Source organism: Prenolepis imparis, unplaced genomic scaffold (genome assembly GCF_030444845.1).
Source record: "Prenolepis imparis isolate NDT839.2.m4 unplaced genomic scaffold, iyPreImpa1.0 SCAF_4, whole genome shotgun sequence".
Taxonomy (NCBI): Eukaryota; Metazoa; Arthropoda; class Insecta; order Hymenoptera; family Formicidae; genus Prenolepis; species Prenolepis imparis.
The window spans coordinates 14,028,146-14,042,757 of record NW_028141162.1 but is presented as its reverse complement, the minus strand read 5'-3'; the positions used below and the strand labels follow the sequence as shown (position 1 = coordinate 14,042,757).

At 34.5% G+C, this 14,612-nt stretch overlaps 2 protein-coding genes across 3 annotated transcripts in view; one reads left to right on the top strand and one right to left on the bottom strand.

The window, feature by feature from the left end:
• Positions 1-14,612, top strand: part of LOC145934932 (uncharacterized) — a 469,524-nt gene that overhangs the window by 218,471 nt on the left and 236,441 nt on the right. Inside the window, exons 13-14 of the mRNA XM_083035847.1 lie at positions 7,717-8,544; positions 9,149-9,182. Of these exons, the coding sequence (XP_082891973.1) occupies positions 8,444-8,544; positions 9,149-9,182 (135 nt within the window). The 5' untranslated portion in view covers positions 7,717-8,443. The remainder of the gene's footprint in view (positions 1-7,716; positions 8,545-9,148; positions 9,183-14,612) is intronic.
• Positions 2,969-14,612, bottom strand: part of LOC145934929 (lachesin) — an 87,648-nt gene continuing 76,004 nt past the window's right edge. The window contains exon 12 of one of the 2 annotated variants that reach the window (XR_014425131.1): positions 2,969-3,145. The gene's annotated coding sequence lies outside the window, so the exon portion shown is untranslated. Of the gene's footprint in view, positions 3,146-11,128; positions 11,479-14,612 lie in introns of those variants that run through there. The other variant, XR_014425130.1, reaches the window with a different exon arrangement.

The following is a 14,612-nucleotide window of genomic DNA, read 5'->3' as shown; positions in this document are numbered from 1 at the left end:
GCGGATGTTTAATAAGTCAGGTAGCGATTTAATTAGACGGCGAGTCGCAGCGACTCGGAAATAATAGGATTTGACTTTAGAAAACGCGTATTTTGATAAGTAATACTTTATTGTGCGAAAAGCACGAGAAGGAAAGAGAAAACGGATTGAAAAGAGTGTTCGAGGATTGCTAAGATTAAAGCAAGGATGAATGTTTCGAAAGAAGAAATAAAAAGAAAAAGAAATGAAAAGGAACACGGTAAAATCTATAGATAAAACTTTCGGGGGGTATTTGACAGATATAGACTTACATATATCGTGTAGCAGCGAAGCTGAAGAAATTGTTCAGAGGAATTTTCATTCGCGGTGAGTCGTCGCCTTGATAATGTTTTCTAATTTGTTTTAAATCTTGTTCGAGGTTTAGAAGTCTAGGCACTTCGCGAGAATCCGTCAGCGGAAATCCGAAAAAATCTGCTTCTCGCGATACGCGTTAAACCGGATTTACGCGACATTGTTCCTCGGTCAATCGATCGCTATCGGCTGTGCTATAATTATGTGTTTCTTCAACGTGCGAATACGAGAGATAAGGAAGAATCGCGGTGCAATTATCGATTTGGTGTAATTATATACGTCGGATATATTGCGCTTCTGATTCTTTGATTAATTATTTGTTGTTTCCTGCTTGGAGATAAGATAACATAATATTCGCGAATACAAATTTGAAATTCCCATTTTGATTATTTCATGCTGAAAATGATAATTGAATTTCTACGTATTTTTCAAACTGGATACATACATTTACATTTATATCACAATGAAATATATCTATGATAATTTTTTACATTGCATAGAGATATTAAAATTTTTCCTTACAAGCAAGATTTTTTAGTGAAATTGTTTCTAATTGCGTGATATACGAGATTTAAAAATGAGACAAAAGAATTTTTCGATCGGGGTGTGATAGTATAGTATATCTTTATTTTCAAGATATAATAATAATCGACAAATGCAAGTAGTAATATCGGATGCAGACGTTGTTGCGACGTTAATCCCATTTGCTCGAAACACGAAGTGCATCGATGACATCTGCGTGCTACTGTTACGGCCGGGTTGCTGCAGCAGCAACAGTTTCTGCAGCCGGAACAGCACGATTATCCGGGACACCTAACGTCAACCGCTTTCTCAGCCGCAGTTCCTGCAATAGAATGACGCATGCACGGAGCTTTCCGCATTCAGATCCTTGTGATATCGAACCGTCGCTGCGAGCGACGTCTGCGAATAAAAAAGGAGGGGGTTCCTCGTGTAAACGCACTTCGAGATGCATACGATTAAGATCTTTCTCGTGGCATCGCGTTTCAATGCATCGGTGGAAATATCTGCGAGAAGTCGCCGTGTATTGTCGTCGAGTCTCTCGTATTAATGGATGTTCATCAAATTTTATGTTTTTATTCTTTATTGTTTTTATGCGTAGGTTATTTATTTATTTTTATAATGATATAAAAAGGTTTCTCGAATTTCGATGCTATTTTACCTCGTTTTTTGAGTAGTATTTTGAGTAGTCTTTGAGAATGTTATCGTGAGAAATAATTAAATATTTATACTATATAGTGCATGAGATACCATATGTCGTCGATTTGCAGAACAAGTTGTGCGGAACAAATGTGTCCAGGAAATATCGCTCTGACCGTAACTCGGCGAACATTAGGGGACGGGACGGGCCATACGCAAACACGCATCGTTATTTTCGCCGGTTCCGATAACCGCGTCCGATGAATACCGTAAAGTTTCGTAAAGACCGCAAACATAAAAGCCGCGATAAACGTAGAATTGTTGAGGGGTTTATTGTGAACCGCTGCAAAAGTTTCGTTGTCTCGCTTTATCGCGACCATGGCACCGTGCAACTCTTTCTCGTTTCTCGTTGCTCGTAATTTTCAACAGGCAGACTACGCAGTAGCAGGCAGGCTTCGTGTTTTCCTGTCCGGCCAATTCCAGAAGAGTGTATGGCAATTCGGCCGCCCATTTCGGTACCCCCTGGCGAAATGATGATGGAATTGCGTGAATCCTCGGTAAAAATAATGATGCCTCTGCAATGCGCGAACTAACAGGCTAATCTCTCTCTCTTTTTGCTGTTCCTCCTCCTGCCTTTTTGCCGGACGCACGTGGTTTCTCGCAAATTTCGTGACATACTAGGTCGTCTCCTCTGGCGAAACTAATTAGCATCACTTTGGGTTCTCAGCGGCGACCGCACACAAGGCTTAATCAGACCTCAAAGTATTACACGTGCCGACTTTGCGCAAAGTTCCCGCGTAACGGCATTCCTGTTGCCGGAAGCGCCCTGCTGGTAGTTTTGCAGTTAAAGAAGGCAACGAGAGAGAAGATTATATAAGAATGGAGATTGCGTGGGGAGAGAGACCGAAGTTGCGCGCTTGGATTTTGACGTGAGACCATCTGGGAAGGGTAATATTGCTTCTATCTCGGTTGAAAATGGGTGCTGGAAATTGCTCATCGATGTTAAATCGACGTTAATATTATTTTACGCAACAATGTAATAAATTTTATTTCTCTTCGAGAAATATAAGAAATGTACGGGTATATACAAGAAGGAAATGGGAGCATGTCGGGCGCGATTCACCCGGCGTGGGGCGAATAACGCGGTTCGCGAGACTCCGGAAGACGCCGTCGATACCAATCCCAAGTTCTCCGATTTCGTTCTATAACACAGCTGCGGTCTATAATACACATGCACACACGTGCGCGCGCTTATATACGCTCAACAAACATGCAAACATCCGCGTACGCGCCGGGAAAACGGACCGATGCGTATACGGTGATATTCTGCAGTCTCAATCTCCCGCGAAAGAAGCCCGCGTTAATTAACAGTCGCGGCCGATCGCGATACCGCTGTCAAACTATAAAGATAACGGCGGCGTCGGATGTTCCCCGGTAAATGGCTGCCGGGTGGGCGCCGCAACCCCTTTCCCTTGCTGTCATCATCGTCGTCGTCGTCGTCGTCGTCGTCGTCGTCGTGGTGTCGCGGCGCCGTATCCGACAAAGTCCCGCGACACAGGCTGACTGTCGAGGATGTCGGTCGTTGTTGTTGTTGTTGTTATCTCGAGCTGTTTCCTGGTAATTGTCTTCTAGGCGGCCCAGGACGAGCTCTCGTTATCTGGTGAATAATTCAATAAACTGTTTGGGAGTTTGTAAAGCGAAAATTTCACGGGTTTAGGGGCAAAAAGCGACGCGAGAGAGATAGATGTTCCGTTTGATGCGTCCGCGACTTCCGGCATCATTTCCGATCTCTGATCTCGCGCGACCGTCAACGATTGAGAGAAGCCGCGATCACGTCGATCGAATCATTGATAAGATTATTTGCATGATGTTCCTACTCTTTGATTAAAATTACTTCAATCGGTAAAATTAAAATGCAAATAGATAATTAACAGAGAGAGAAAGAGAGTCAAAGAACTTTATCATATTCTACATATACATTAGCACAGTTCTTCTCTAGAAAATAAATTAATTGTCGATTCATTTATTTCGGGAAAAATCTCATTTTTAATTCACGCACGGATTTAGCTTGCGATCGCCGACGAATTGTGCGAAACTGAAATTAATTTCAAGCTCAATATTAAATAGCTTCGAACGTACTGCCAGTAGACAATGTCATTAAATACACAATGTCATTGAAGTAAACGTGTTTTACACGTGATATACGAAACCGAAACTATTACATTTTGGACATTCGATACGGTTCAGTAGGGCAACATGTATCGCTCTCGATGCATTCGAAAAGCAGATGCTTCTCATCGAGAGCAGATGTTTGAAAATATAATGTATTCGATAAGTGAGACACGCGTGGACACCGATCACTCGACAAAAAATACAATTTGTACTCATGTTGGTTTTCGATTTTGTTCAAAGCGCATGTCGCACGCGACTAAATCATGCATTTATCCAATATAATTACACTTGCGATATACATATATACATATGTACACACAACAAGCGTATATGGGTGCGTATTCTATGGATATTTTCCGGCCAATATTTCTCGATAAATATTTCGCGGCCGTCGCGATACGCAATTGCGCGGGAGAGAATTGCGTCGGCGACAAATATTATTTATTTTCCCCATACAAACGGAAAATACATATTTCGAGTGGCGGCCGGAGCATGTTCGCGCGGACGCGAGCGATCGGCAAACGGTCGGTGTAACCACTGAATAACGGATCTGTTTCTGGCAACTGTTGAATATTCAATGAAATAATTTGTTTTGTTCTATCGTCATTCTTTTTTTTTTCTACCTCGCGGTGCGCCGCGAAACCAATCATAAATTGTAGAGCGGCTGTTAGCGGGACGAGCCGGCTACGTCGATGACCAGTCAAGACACTTGGAAACCGCGGCCGCAAAATAATTAGAACGCTATGAATAAAGTCGCGATTGCCCGGTCTCTGAGATAGTAAATTATAATAATTTTTTTTTTATACAAACAAGTTTCATTTATAGATTCCTCGATCAATATGGAATTGATTTTCCCTTAGCAGAAATGCTCAATATGGCAGCAGGTTTTAAATTGTGCAAAAATTAAGAATAAGTTTTTTTTTTTTTCAAATTATGATAAAACGAAAAGGCTCTGATATATAAATACAAATTCAGGTAGGAAATAGGCTAATAAAAACATTTGTTTTTAATTTGAACATTTTGGTTCTTTCTTTGGATTCCATCTTTAGCAAATGGATTAACAAAAAATTCATGTGTCTTGATTCACATTCCCGTCTTTGGTAAGTTTTTAAAGCGATTGAAGATGAGAAAAACATTATGACCTCAATGAAGTATATATGTATATACACACACACACAAAATAATATTTAAATCGATCTGCTGAAGCTGGTCCAAAGAAAGGACACCGAAACGGTCAAATTAAATAAAGATTTTAAATAAGTTGGTTGCGTCTAATTTTCACGCTTAGCTCTAATTAGTCTGTTTCCTACTTAAATTTGTACTTTTCAAAATAATTCTCTTCTGAGATTTAACCTATAATAGAAAGTTGATATTTTCTCTTATTGAAGTTTATATGTAGATTTCAATAAAAATTTAATATACTCCGGTTCTAATTTCGCGACATCGAGATCAAGCTCAAAAATCAGAAAAATTATACATGATGTGTCAAAATAATTTATTTATACACGAATTTACATGTGCGGAAAATCATCGATAATTTTTGTGAATGTACTTGTATCTTGTCAACTTGCTTGCCCTCGGGCATGCATTTGATTGCATCGGGACTAACATAAGTTATATCCGTGTAATGAATATTTTACCGTTTATTTCATGTCGACGGAGAATTCTGTTTTCTTCGCGTAGAAAAACTCGTGCAATCAAATACATCATTTTAATGACATTATGTAATTTGACGTGATTTTATATCTGATAGGATATTTTTATTCAATCGAATTTCAAATTAGTAAAAATAGTAAAGCTATAGTGTAATAATTTAATTAATATTTGTTTTTTATTTTTATTGTGAGTTTTTAATTCACAATTAGTTTGAACCACTGGCGGGTCCTGGGGGGGGGTTAACCCCCCCCCCCGCAAATTAAAAGAAACAGTTTTGCTGAATTTGTTTAAAAAATATAAATAAAGAAAAACAAACATTAAAGAGCTATCGACGTCAGGATCCGCTAGTGTATATATATAAGTATAAGATACACACTGTAAATTATACTCATTACGCATTCAAGGAGTTAAGTATAGATTAAGTCAGACATAGGACGAAATGATGAGATAATTTCGTTGCACGAAAATAATTAGGCGAAATTCTTTATATCTATATAATATATACAATATGTATGTATAAGATACATTGTAAATTATTACGCATTCAAGGAGTTAAGTATAGATTAAGTCAGACATAGGACGAAATGATGAGATAATTTCGTTGCATGAAAATAATTAGGCGAGAAATTCTTTATATCTATATAATATATATATATATATATATATATATATATATATACACTGGCAAAAGAAACAGTTTTGCTGAATTTGTTTAAAAAATATAAATAAGGAAAAACAAACATTAAAGAGCTATCGACGTCGTTGATCCTGGAATAAAAGCTAATCATGAAACCAAAAATATTAAGTAAAATAATTTTGCAAAACCCCCCCCCCCATTATCGACGTCAGGATCCGCTAGGTTTGAACACAATACAAAACAATGTTTATAATATCAAAGTATTTTTTAAAGGGCGAATACTAAATATATTTTAGATCTTGCATATTATATATTATTATATAATACGTTTTAATCAGCTGATTTCTATCATAAAATATTAGTAATAAAAATTTGCTAATTAAATTTTACAATAATAATAGGTTATAAAAATTAAAATAATAATATGTTGTAAATAATATGTTATCTGCGATTAATATTTTTTGACAAAGATCAGCTGATAACTGTCAAAAATATTAGTTGAGTTTAAAGTACTATAACATTCTCTCTATTTAAAACATATTATTATTTTAATTTTTATAACATTATTAATATAATTTTTATAACATATACATATAGTCAGCTGATTTCTGACGAAAAATATTAATAAGGTGTTAATTTGTTAATTGAATTTTAAAATAATATGTTATAAAATGTAAAATAGTAATATGTTGTAAATAATATGTTATAATGACCTATCTGCGATTAATATTTTTTGACAGAAATCAGCTGATTAAGGAGTTAATTTGCATTATTAAACATATTATTATTTAAATTTTTATAACATATTATTTTAAAAATTAATTAGCAAATTAACTCCTTAATCAGCTGATTTCTGACAAAGAATATTAATGTGTTAATTTGTAAATGAATGTTTTATTAATATTTTTTGACTGAAATCAACTGATTACAGCGTTAAGTTGCTAATTAATTTTTAAAATAAAAATATGTTATACAAAGTAAAATAATATGTTTTAAATAATATGTTATAATTCTTTAAACTCGATTAATATTTTTGACAATTATCAGTTGATTTCTATCAAAAAATATTAATATAATATAATAATATAGTAATATGTTGTAAATAATATGTTATAATGCCATATCTGCGATATGGCATTATAACATATTATTTACAACATATTACTATATTAATATTTTTAACATATTATTTTAAAATTTAATTACCAAATTAACGCTTTATTAATATCTTTTGACATACATCAGCTGATTAAAGCGTTAATTTGCTAATTAAATTTTGAAATAATATTATGTTATAAAAATTAAAATAATAATGTTATAAATAATATGTTATAATACTTTAAACTAATAATATTTTATGACAGAAATCAGCTTACTGTCAAAAAATATTAATCGAGTTTAAAGTACTATAACATTCTCTCTATTTAAAACATATTATTATTTTAATTTTTATAACATTATTAATATAATTTTTATAACATATATTGTGTCAGCTGATTTCTGACGAAAAATATTAATAAGGTGTTAATTTGTTAATTAAATTTTGAAATAATAATATGTTATAAAATGTAAAATAGTAATATGTTGTAAATATGTTATAATAATGATCTATCTGCGATTATAATATTTTTTGACAGAAATTAGCTGATTAAGGAGATAATTGCTAATTAATTTTTAAAATAGTATATATGTTATAAAAAATAAAATAATATCTTTTAAATAATATGTCATAATTCTTTAAACTCGATTAATATTTTTTACAGTTATCAATTGGAGTTGCCCGGACTGCCGAGTCGAGCCGAGTCGAGCCGAGCCGAGCCGAGCCGAGCCGAGCCGAGCCGAGCCAAGCCGAGCCAAGCCGAGCCGAGCCAAGCTTCGCACGTACGCCGCGACCACCGCCATTACGACTTCGCGACCTTGGCGTGCTGCGCGTCCCGTAACTGGCACAAGCCTGTCTGTTGCTAGATGTATTTTCGGTTCGCGATCAAAGTTTGCGCGCTCATCGCCGGTCCATGACAGTACGAGTGTGAGTTTAGTGTTTGTACGTACTTGATTATCGTACAAATCCGATCGCGTCGCGAAATCGTGTACCGACATCGTGATCGCGATCGCACGGGCGAGTCTTTATGTACACGGGCGGATTGAATTATCGTTGCGCTTTCGATGCGAATTTCCAGAGTTTTTCGGCGTTGTCGATCCGATTTCTACGTCGTTGAATTGTGATATATAAAAGATAGTGAAATGTAGTGCCCATTTCTTGGAATATCGGCGACTCCTGAGTGCGTCGTGAAGGAGTCGCCGCATCATCGTCGTTCGATGAGGCCTTCAGATAAGTGCGCCTTGAAAAAAACGGCGACGCGAAAACAGAGCATCGGTTTTGTTCGCGCGCGAATAAGCTCTCGCGATCTTTAAACGAAACGCGTCGAATTGTGATATCTAAAATCCGGGCGTCGTTGCGCGTCGCGAACGAAAAAAATAACGCGAGTGCAAATGTTTCGAGTGAGTGCCATAAAGGAACGGTGCGGAGAGAAAGAGAGAGAGAGAGAGAGGTGGCCCGGAGAGGCATCGGGCAACGGCGGAGCCACGATAGGGTAAATATAATTTATAATTTATTTAACTTTTCACTTGTTATTTGTGAGATTATCTATTTATCCTTGCGATAATGATTCAAATTTTACATTGTATAATATTGAATGTATAATATTGAATATAAAATATCCTGGATTTTTTTATATTTTGAAAAATACTTAGAATATTTAATAATAATAAATATTTGTATATGTATATAAAATACAATTTCTACATTGTATTATATTTAAAAGATATGTAGATATAATTATTTATGTAATGCGCACGTACCTAGATTTTTTTTACTATTAAATATTTTAATTAAAATATTTAATAGTAAAAATAAATAGTAAAATATTTTAATTTAAATATTTTTTATAATTATTTCCGATTATTTCTATCTTTCTTTAAAATATATTTCTTGCAAATTATGTAGTTTTTTAATATCTTAAAGTAAATAACAAAAGTTAACTATGCGCATAATATATTCATTTTTTGAAACATTAAAATTAATTTTTAAATTTTCAAATTAATTTTAATATTTCAAAAAATGATTTGAAATATTATAAATGATTTAAATATTTTAATAATTGTTTTATATAATATTTATACGTTTATATTTTACAGATTAACATTGTCTACAATTCCGCACATCAAATTGGTGAGTGTTGAATTATTTTAAAAAATTTTAAGATATTAATTTATATTTGCGCAACTTGGATCGAAATTTATATCAAATAAAATTCAAGTTCGTAAAATTTGGTCTAACTTCCTTCGAAGCAATTCAGGTGGTGTGCATTAAAAACGCTGTTTATCTTACTGCATACTCGTCTGAAAAATATATAACGTACAATTGTCGTACCCTTTGTCGACGCTATGCATCGCGTTTCAAAATATCACGTGCCGTTTTATAAATGTAACAAGATGTAAGCGACACTTTTGTTAACGGACGGTGCAAAGGAGAAAACTTTAAAGGAGAGAATTCTCGGCATTCTTAAACGTTAAAGCAGTCTTTAATGATGCTCGTTGCGTTGCGTAAAGTGTTTCTTATACTCTTTCTGCTTGGCGAGAGATATGATATATTTCTTCTTTTTTTCGAACAACAATTGAGGAGCATGCTTCCCATTTCAATGCGATTTAGTTTGGATATAGTAAAATAAAACTTGCAACTTGCATGCATTATTTAAGTAACGAGCAAGCAAAAGAACTCAAAAAGAATGAAAAACTACTACTTGTATAAGAAAGGTATATTCAAATTTAGAAAACAATGCATTATTTTTCTCGTTCGATTATACAATTATTTTTATTCAATTGTAACATTTTTTAATTCCTAATTGTTCTTTTACATACTTTTTTGTTGAGTTATATTTTGAAGATTTTAAAGATTTTCATATTGAGAAAAAAATTATGAACCATAATAAATATTTGATATATATATGTAGAGAAGCCAAAATTATTATTCGTTCATTTAGTTTGGGATAAATCTTGTTTTGACGATATCTCGAGTTGAAAAATCATAATTACTGCTGGCTATCGCACAGTTTTTTTGCCGCTTGAAGAATATTTTTTGGAAAATTTCATTCTTTAAAGAAACTACATGTGCAAGCTGAAATATATGTTTTGGTCGGATGTACAATCGAAGAAGAAGATGTCAAACTATACATTTATCAAAATTCGTACGGGAAGATCCGGTACGTCTCCGAGATCCGACAGAAACGCAAGTTGCGTTTAGGAAATCTCGCGGCCCGGGGATTAGGACGCAAAACGATTTATTATAACGAGTATTGCTTGTCGCGGCTGGAGTCACGGATCCTACGTAATACTTTGCGAAGTAAGGAGACGCAGATTGGAGATTAGCGCGACAAAATTAATAGGCCGCGGCCTGACAGGAGAATACTGCAATCCACCTGGGGCCGCGTCCGGACAAGTCTCTCTCTCCAGAGCGTGTACACGACTTAAATAAGAGCGGGACGCGCGCGAGTGAAGAGACGATTTTTAAACAATTTCGCGCGCCGCCCGTTCGTTCGCGAAACGAACGAGCGAACACTGAATCATTACTATAAGCCGACATCGACGTCGCGAAACTATCGACCTACCGTATCCTCGCGCCGCTGCCGATGTAAATCAACTATATCGCGATATAATTAATGATATAACTTGGAAAATTTCCTAGGCTCCAGACAAAAGTAGGCAAGCCCGCGTGGCTCCTTTTTTATTTTCGCCGCGAAATCATCAATCTTTTTCCGTTTCCTGCTTCCTCCGCTCTCTTGCGGTTCTGTCGATCAATTTTGAAATGCGTTTATGCTCCGGTAATGTTCGCATCGATTCTGTATCCTGAAAGATCCATGTAAGCATACGTATAAAAGTGCAGAGTTGGAATATTGATCGTAATACGGTAACTAGTTGCAAGAATTTGTACGCGAATAAAAAAATTGCAACAAATGGTTTAATACATACATGTGTTGTAAATTAAATTTTGCATATAAAAAGAATTTCTCTCAGTTTTTTTTTTGTTAGAAAAAAATATTAATCTTTTATTATTGAAACTTTAGAAAAAAATATTTGACATCAATCTTACAAAATCATTGCGAAATTACTTTGACATGTCAATTAATGTTACTTTGTACTTCATTACTTGTCATTATGACAACTATTGGACATGTTAATGGGTGATACAATAAGAGATTGCAGTATTCCCTCTCTTCCCTCTCTTTATAAAATCGGTACGCGATGCTGATTAACGAGGCTCATCGAAGAAGTGAACTCCGTCCATTGTGCCGCGGCATCAATGAGCTCTCCTCGATCATTTTCTTTCAGTCTTCGAGCGAGTCCTCTTCTTTGGGTTTGCGCTTGCCGTTCTCACTTTGCTCACAGGACTCTCAATTCCAACTGTGCATTCGTCTCCCGGATATTCCGATTCCGTCGCGTCAATCGATAACTTCCGATTATTCCTCAATCTAGAAAAAGAGAAGAAAGCGTCTTCTCTGCTGTTACTTGGCCATTTATTTGCAAATCTGATTCAATTAAAAACAGGAAACAGATTCTTTTTATTCAAGTATTCAAATTAAACATTGAATAATTAAAACATTGAAACATATTATTTAAAAAGCAAAAAAACTATCGACATTTATTGATACGAATAATAATTTTTAAGATACTATGATGGCTTGATACAACAAAGTAGCGTAATTGCAAAAATATAGTACTTGATTGATAAGCAGTATTGCATATGGTGTAAACATTTCCCCTTGTAACTGAAGTATAGATAATGCATACACTAGGTCATAATTTATATAACTTGAAACCGCTAAATTTATATATTTACGAAATGTAGAGTAATTTTATCACTTAATTTACTTTATTTTTAAATAACTGAAATAACACGTGCGTTCGTCGTTGAGCATTATTGACAATATTTCGAATGTACATCAGCTAAAATTTAACAAGCTCGTCGGTATTACGTCGATAATCTTCAGCGTAATGAAAGAACGCGACACATGGAAATTGCTGAGCACGAAGTGACTCTTGTCGTGAATTTAATAATTGTTCGTTCTGTTCGCATGATTGCTATGAAATAAAAAGACGATGCTAGACGATGGATGCATCACATGATAACGAGTAGACAAGAAAAATAAAATCGTCTGTACAAGCTTCCCCTGTTGTCGTGAAAAGAAAAATTCGCAAGTAAAATATCCATTAAAAAAAAATGAAGAAATAAAGGAGAAGTAATTTTTCTTAACAATGGCATGCAGATTGACGTAAAAATAAAATTCTAATTAATTTATCGTATATTTTTAATACATTTTTACTTTTAAATGTTTATTTGGTCAAGAAAGAAATTACGTTGCCTTCACGACATATAAAACTTGACTTTTGTTACATTTATATGTCTGTTGCAATTTTTTTTTATTGAAAGTGCTGATGCAAAATACACACACATACTTAAAATGCGAAACGTTATTGACTTTAATTGTGTCCAGTATAGCAAAAAATGTTCTTTGTCATAAAAATGTATTAATCGCACATTAGGACAAGTTCGTAATTTATTTAAAATAGTTATTATCAAAAGCAGCTGTATAAAGATATTCCTATTAAGTTAATGATTATTGGCGGATTACTGAATAAGTAGTAATCTAGTATATTATTTTAGTATGCTTAAGTAATCTTTTAGTTGGAAATTGATATTTTTATTTCTTTTTTTAGAGGAATATGTATGTATACATATATAAACAAGTGTGTGTGCGTAAAGGAGTATGTCGGTTTGCACCGCGCAAATATAGTTTTGTTCGCGATCAGACATTGCATATATTGACAGACTAATTAATTTTTTATTTCACTTCTAATTTAATCTCTGAAACTTCTATTATTGTATATCAATAGTTGGAGTAAATTTTTATGGAAAGTGTGAGGACGTCTCGAATCTAGCGTGACGAATTAAAATTATCTTTCTTTCTCGATCGAAAACGTCACTCTTCTTCATCGCGACTTGCGCAGTTTTATATTATAATAAATGTCATCCAAATATATAGGATGATATTAAAATTGGTGAGATTTTCTGACGGGGAGTACCGTCTTTGCCGTCGATGCAATTCTGAGCCGGTACGTTGACGAAAAGTCTAAACAAATATTTGCCACGTACTGGCCAACCTGCTTTATTTGCATGTGCGGATGGGGGGAGGGGGGATGTGCACAAGCGAGGATATATTGGTTTACCTACTGAAATATTCGGTCGTCTGTCAGGCAATGTAAATCTCATTTATAATAATGACGACGTTGCGTATCTTTTTCTTTTTTTTTTTTTTTTTATTTTCTTCCTTTACGCCGATTCTCCATCTCGGTTGTCACAGTCGATGATTCGGCGCAGTCGCCAGGGATCTGATTTATTTCTTTGCTTTTAGCGCTTTCTTTTACGAGTGGCAAGATAAAATGAATGTGGACGACTATAACTTTGAAAACAGCTGTTATAGTTTATAGTGCTTCACGCGTTTTGACAAACAGTTAATAAAATAGTTTTTTCTGAAAATTCTTCTTTGGAAAAATCTTAAAATGTTAATGCATGGATTCAGATATTTTTTTTAGCACTTTATTTATTCATTTTTGCAATCTATTAGAAGCTGTAGATATAGAGTATAAGGCTGGATAAGTTTATTTTTTTTATATCAGGAATATTGCGAAATGAGTTATTGATTCTAATAAGACAAATTCGGCATCCATAGTTTCTAATTGCCTCGTTTGAAAGATATATGTTACCGTTCTCCTCTTCCCAAAATCCGCATATAATAGTTAGCTCTAGACGGCAGGCGTTCTTGGCATCGCGACCGCAAACTTAAGTCGCGAGAATTGCTCTCAACGGATTGTAAAGCTGCCTGGGAAAGAATACCTGAATAGCTTAACCGTTACGCAGCAGGTGGAAATCTGAATTGTTTTAATGCAATTGAGACTCTTTGCAGTGAAATAAATTTTCTGAACTTTTCATAAATTTAACAAATCTCGAACTTAAGAGTTGGTGGAATTTATCACGTAATAGAAATTAATGAACGAACAAAAAATTCGAGTTTAAAAGAAATTTTTAGGTATATTTTAAGATTATGTGCGTTGCGATATATTAAAGAATACTTTTATCTATCAATTGATAGTTACAAGTTTCCCTAATTTACAGATTTGACAATTTTAAGACATTTATTATATGTATACTGTCATCAAAAACTAATATTTTCCCATATTAAAAAGTTTTATTCACCGGTTATATAAAGTGCTTGCCATAGTCGGCGTGTCATTTTTCACTAACCGTATCGAAATGGGTCATCCTCAAGAAGTATTTCGAGGATGGCGAGGTATCGCATAACTCAGGATTATTTTCCTCCGCGCACAAACGAAATCGTCTTATCACCAGGCGCTGGTTCACTTTTACTAGCAAGAAAGACGTTGAATTTGTACACATACGTGGTTGAATTTACGTCACTTTGTCGGTTAGAAACGGAGTCTTAAAGTAATACTAAATATTTATAGCTACAAATATTCCAAAGATAATATGTCAAGTATTGTTAAACGTATATATAATTATATATGTTCGTATTATTCGTGCACACAC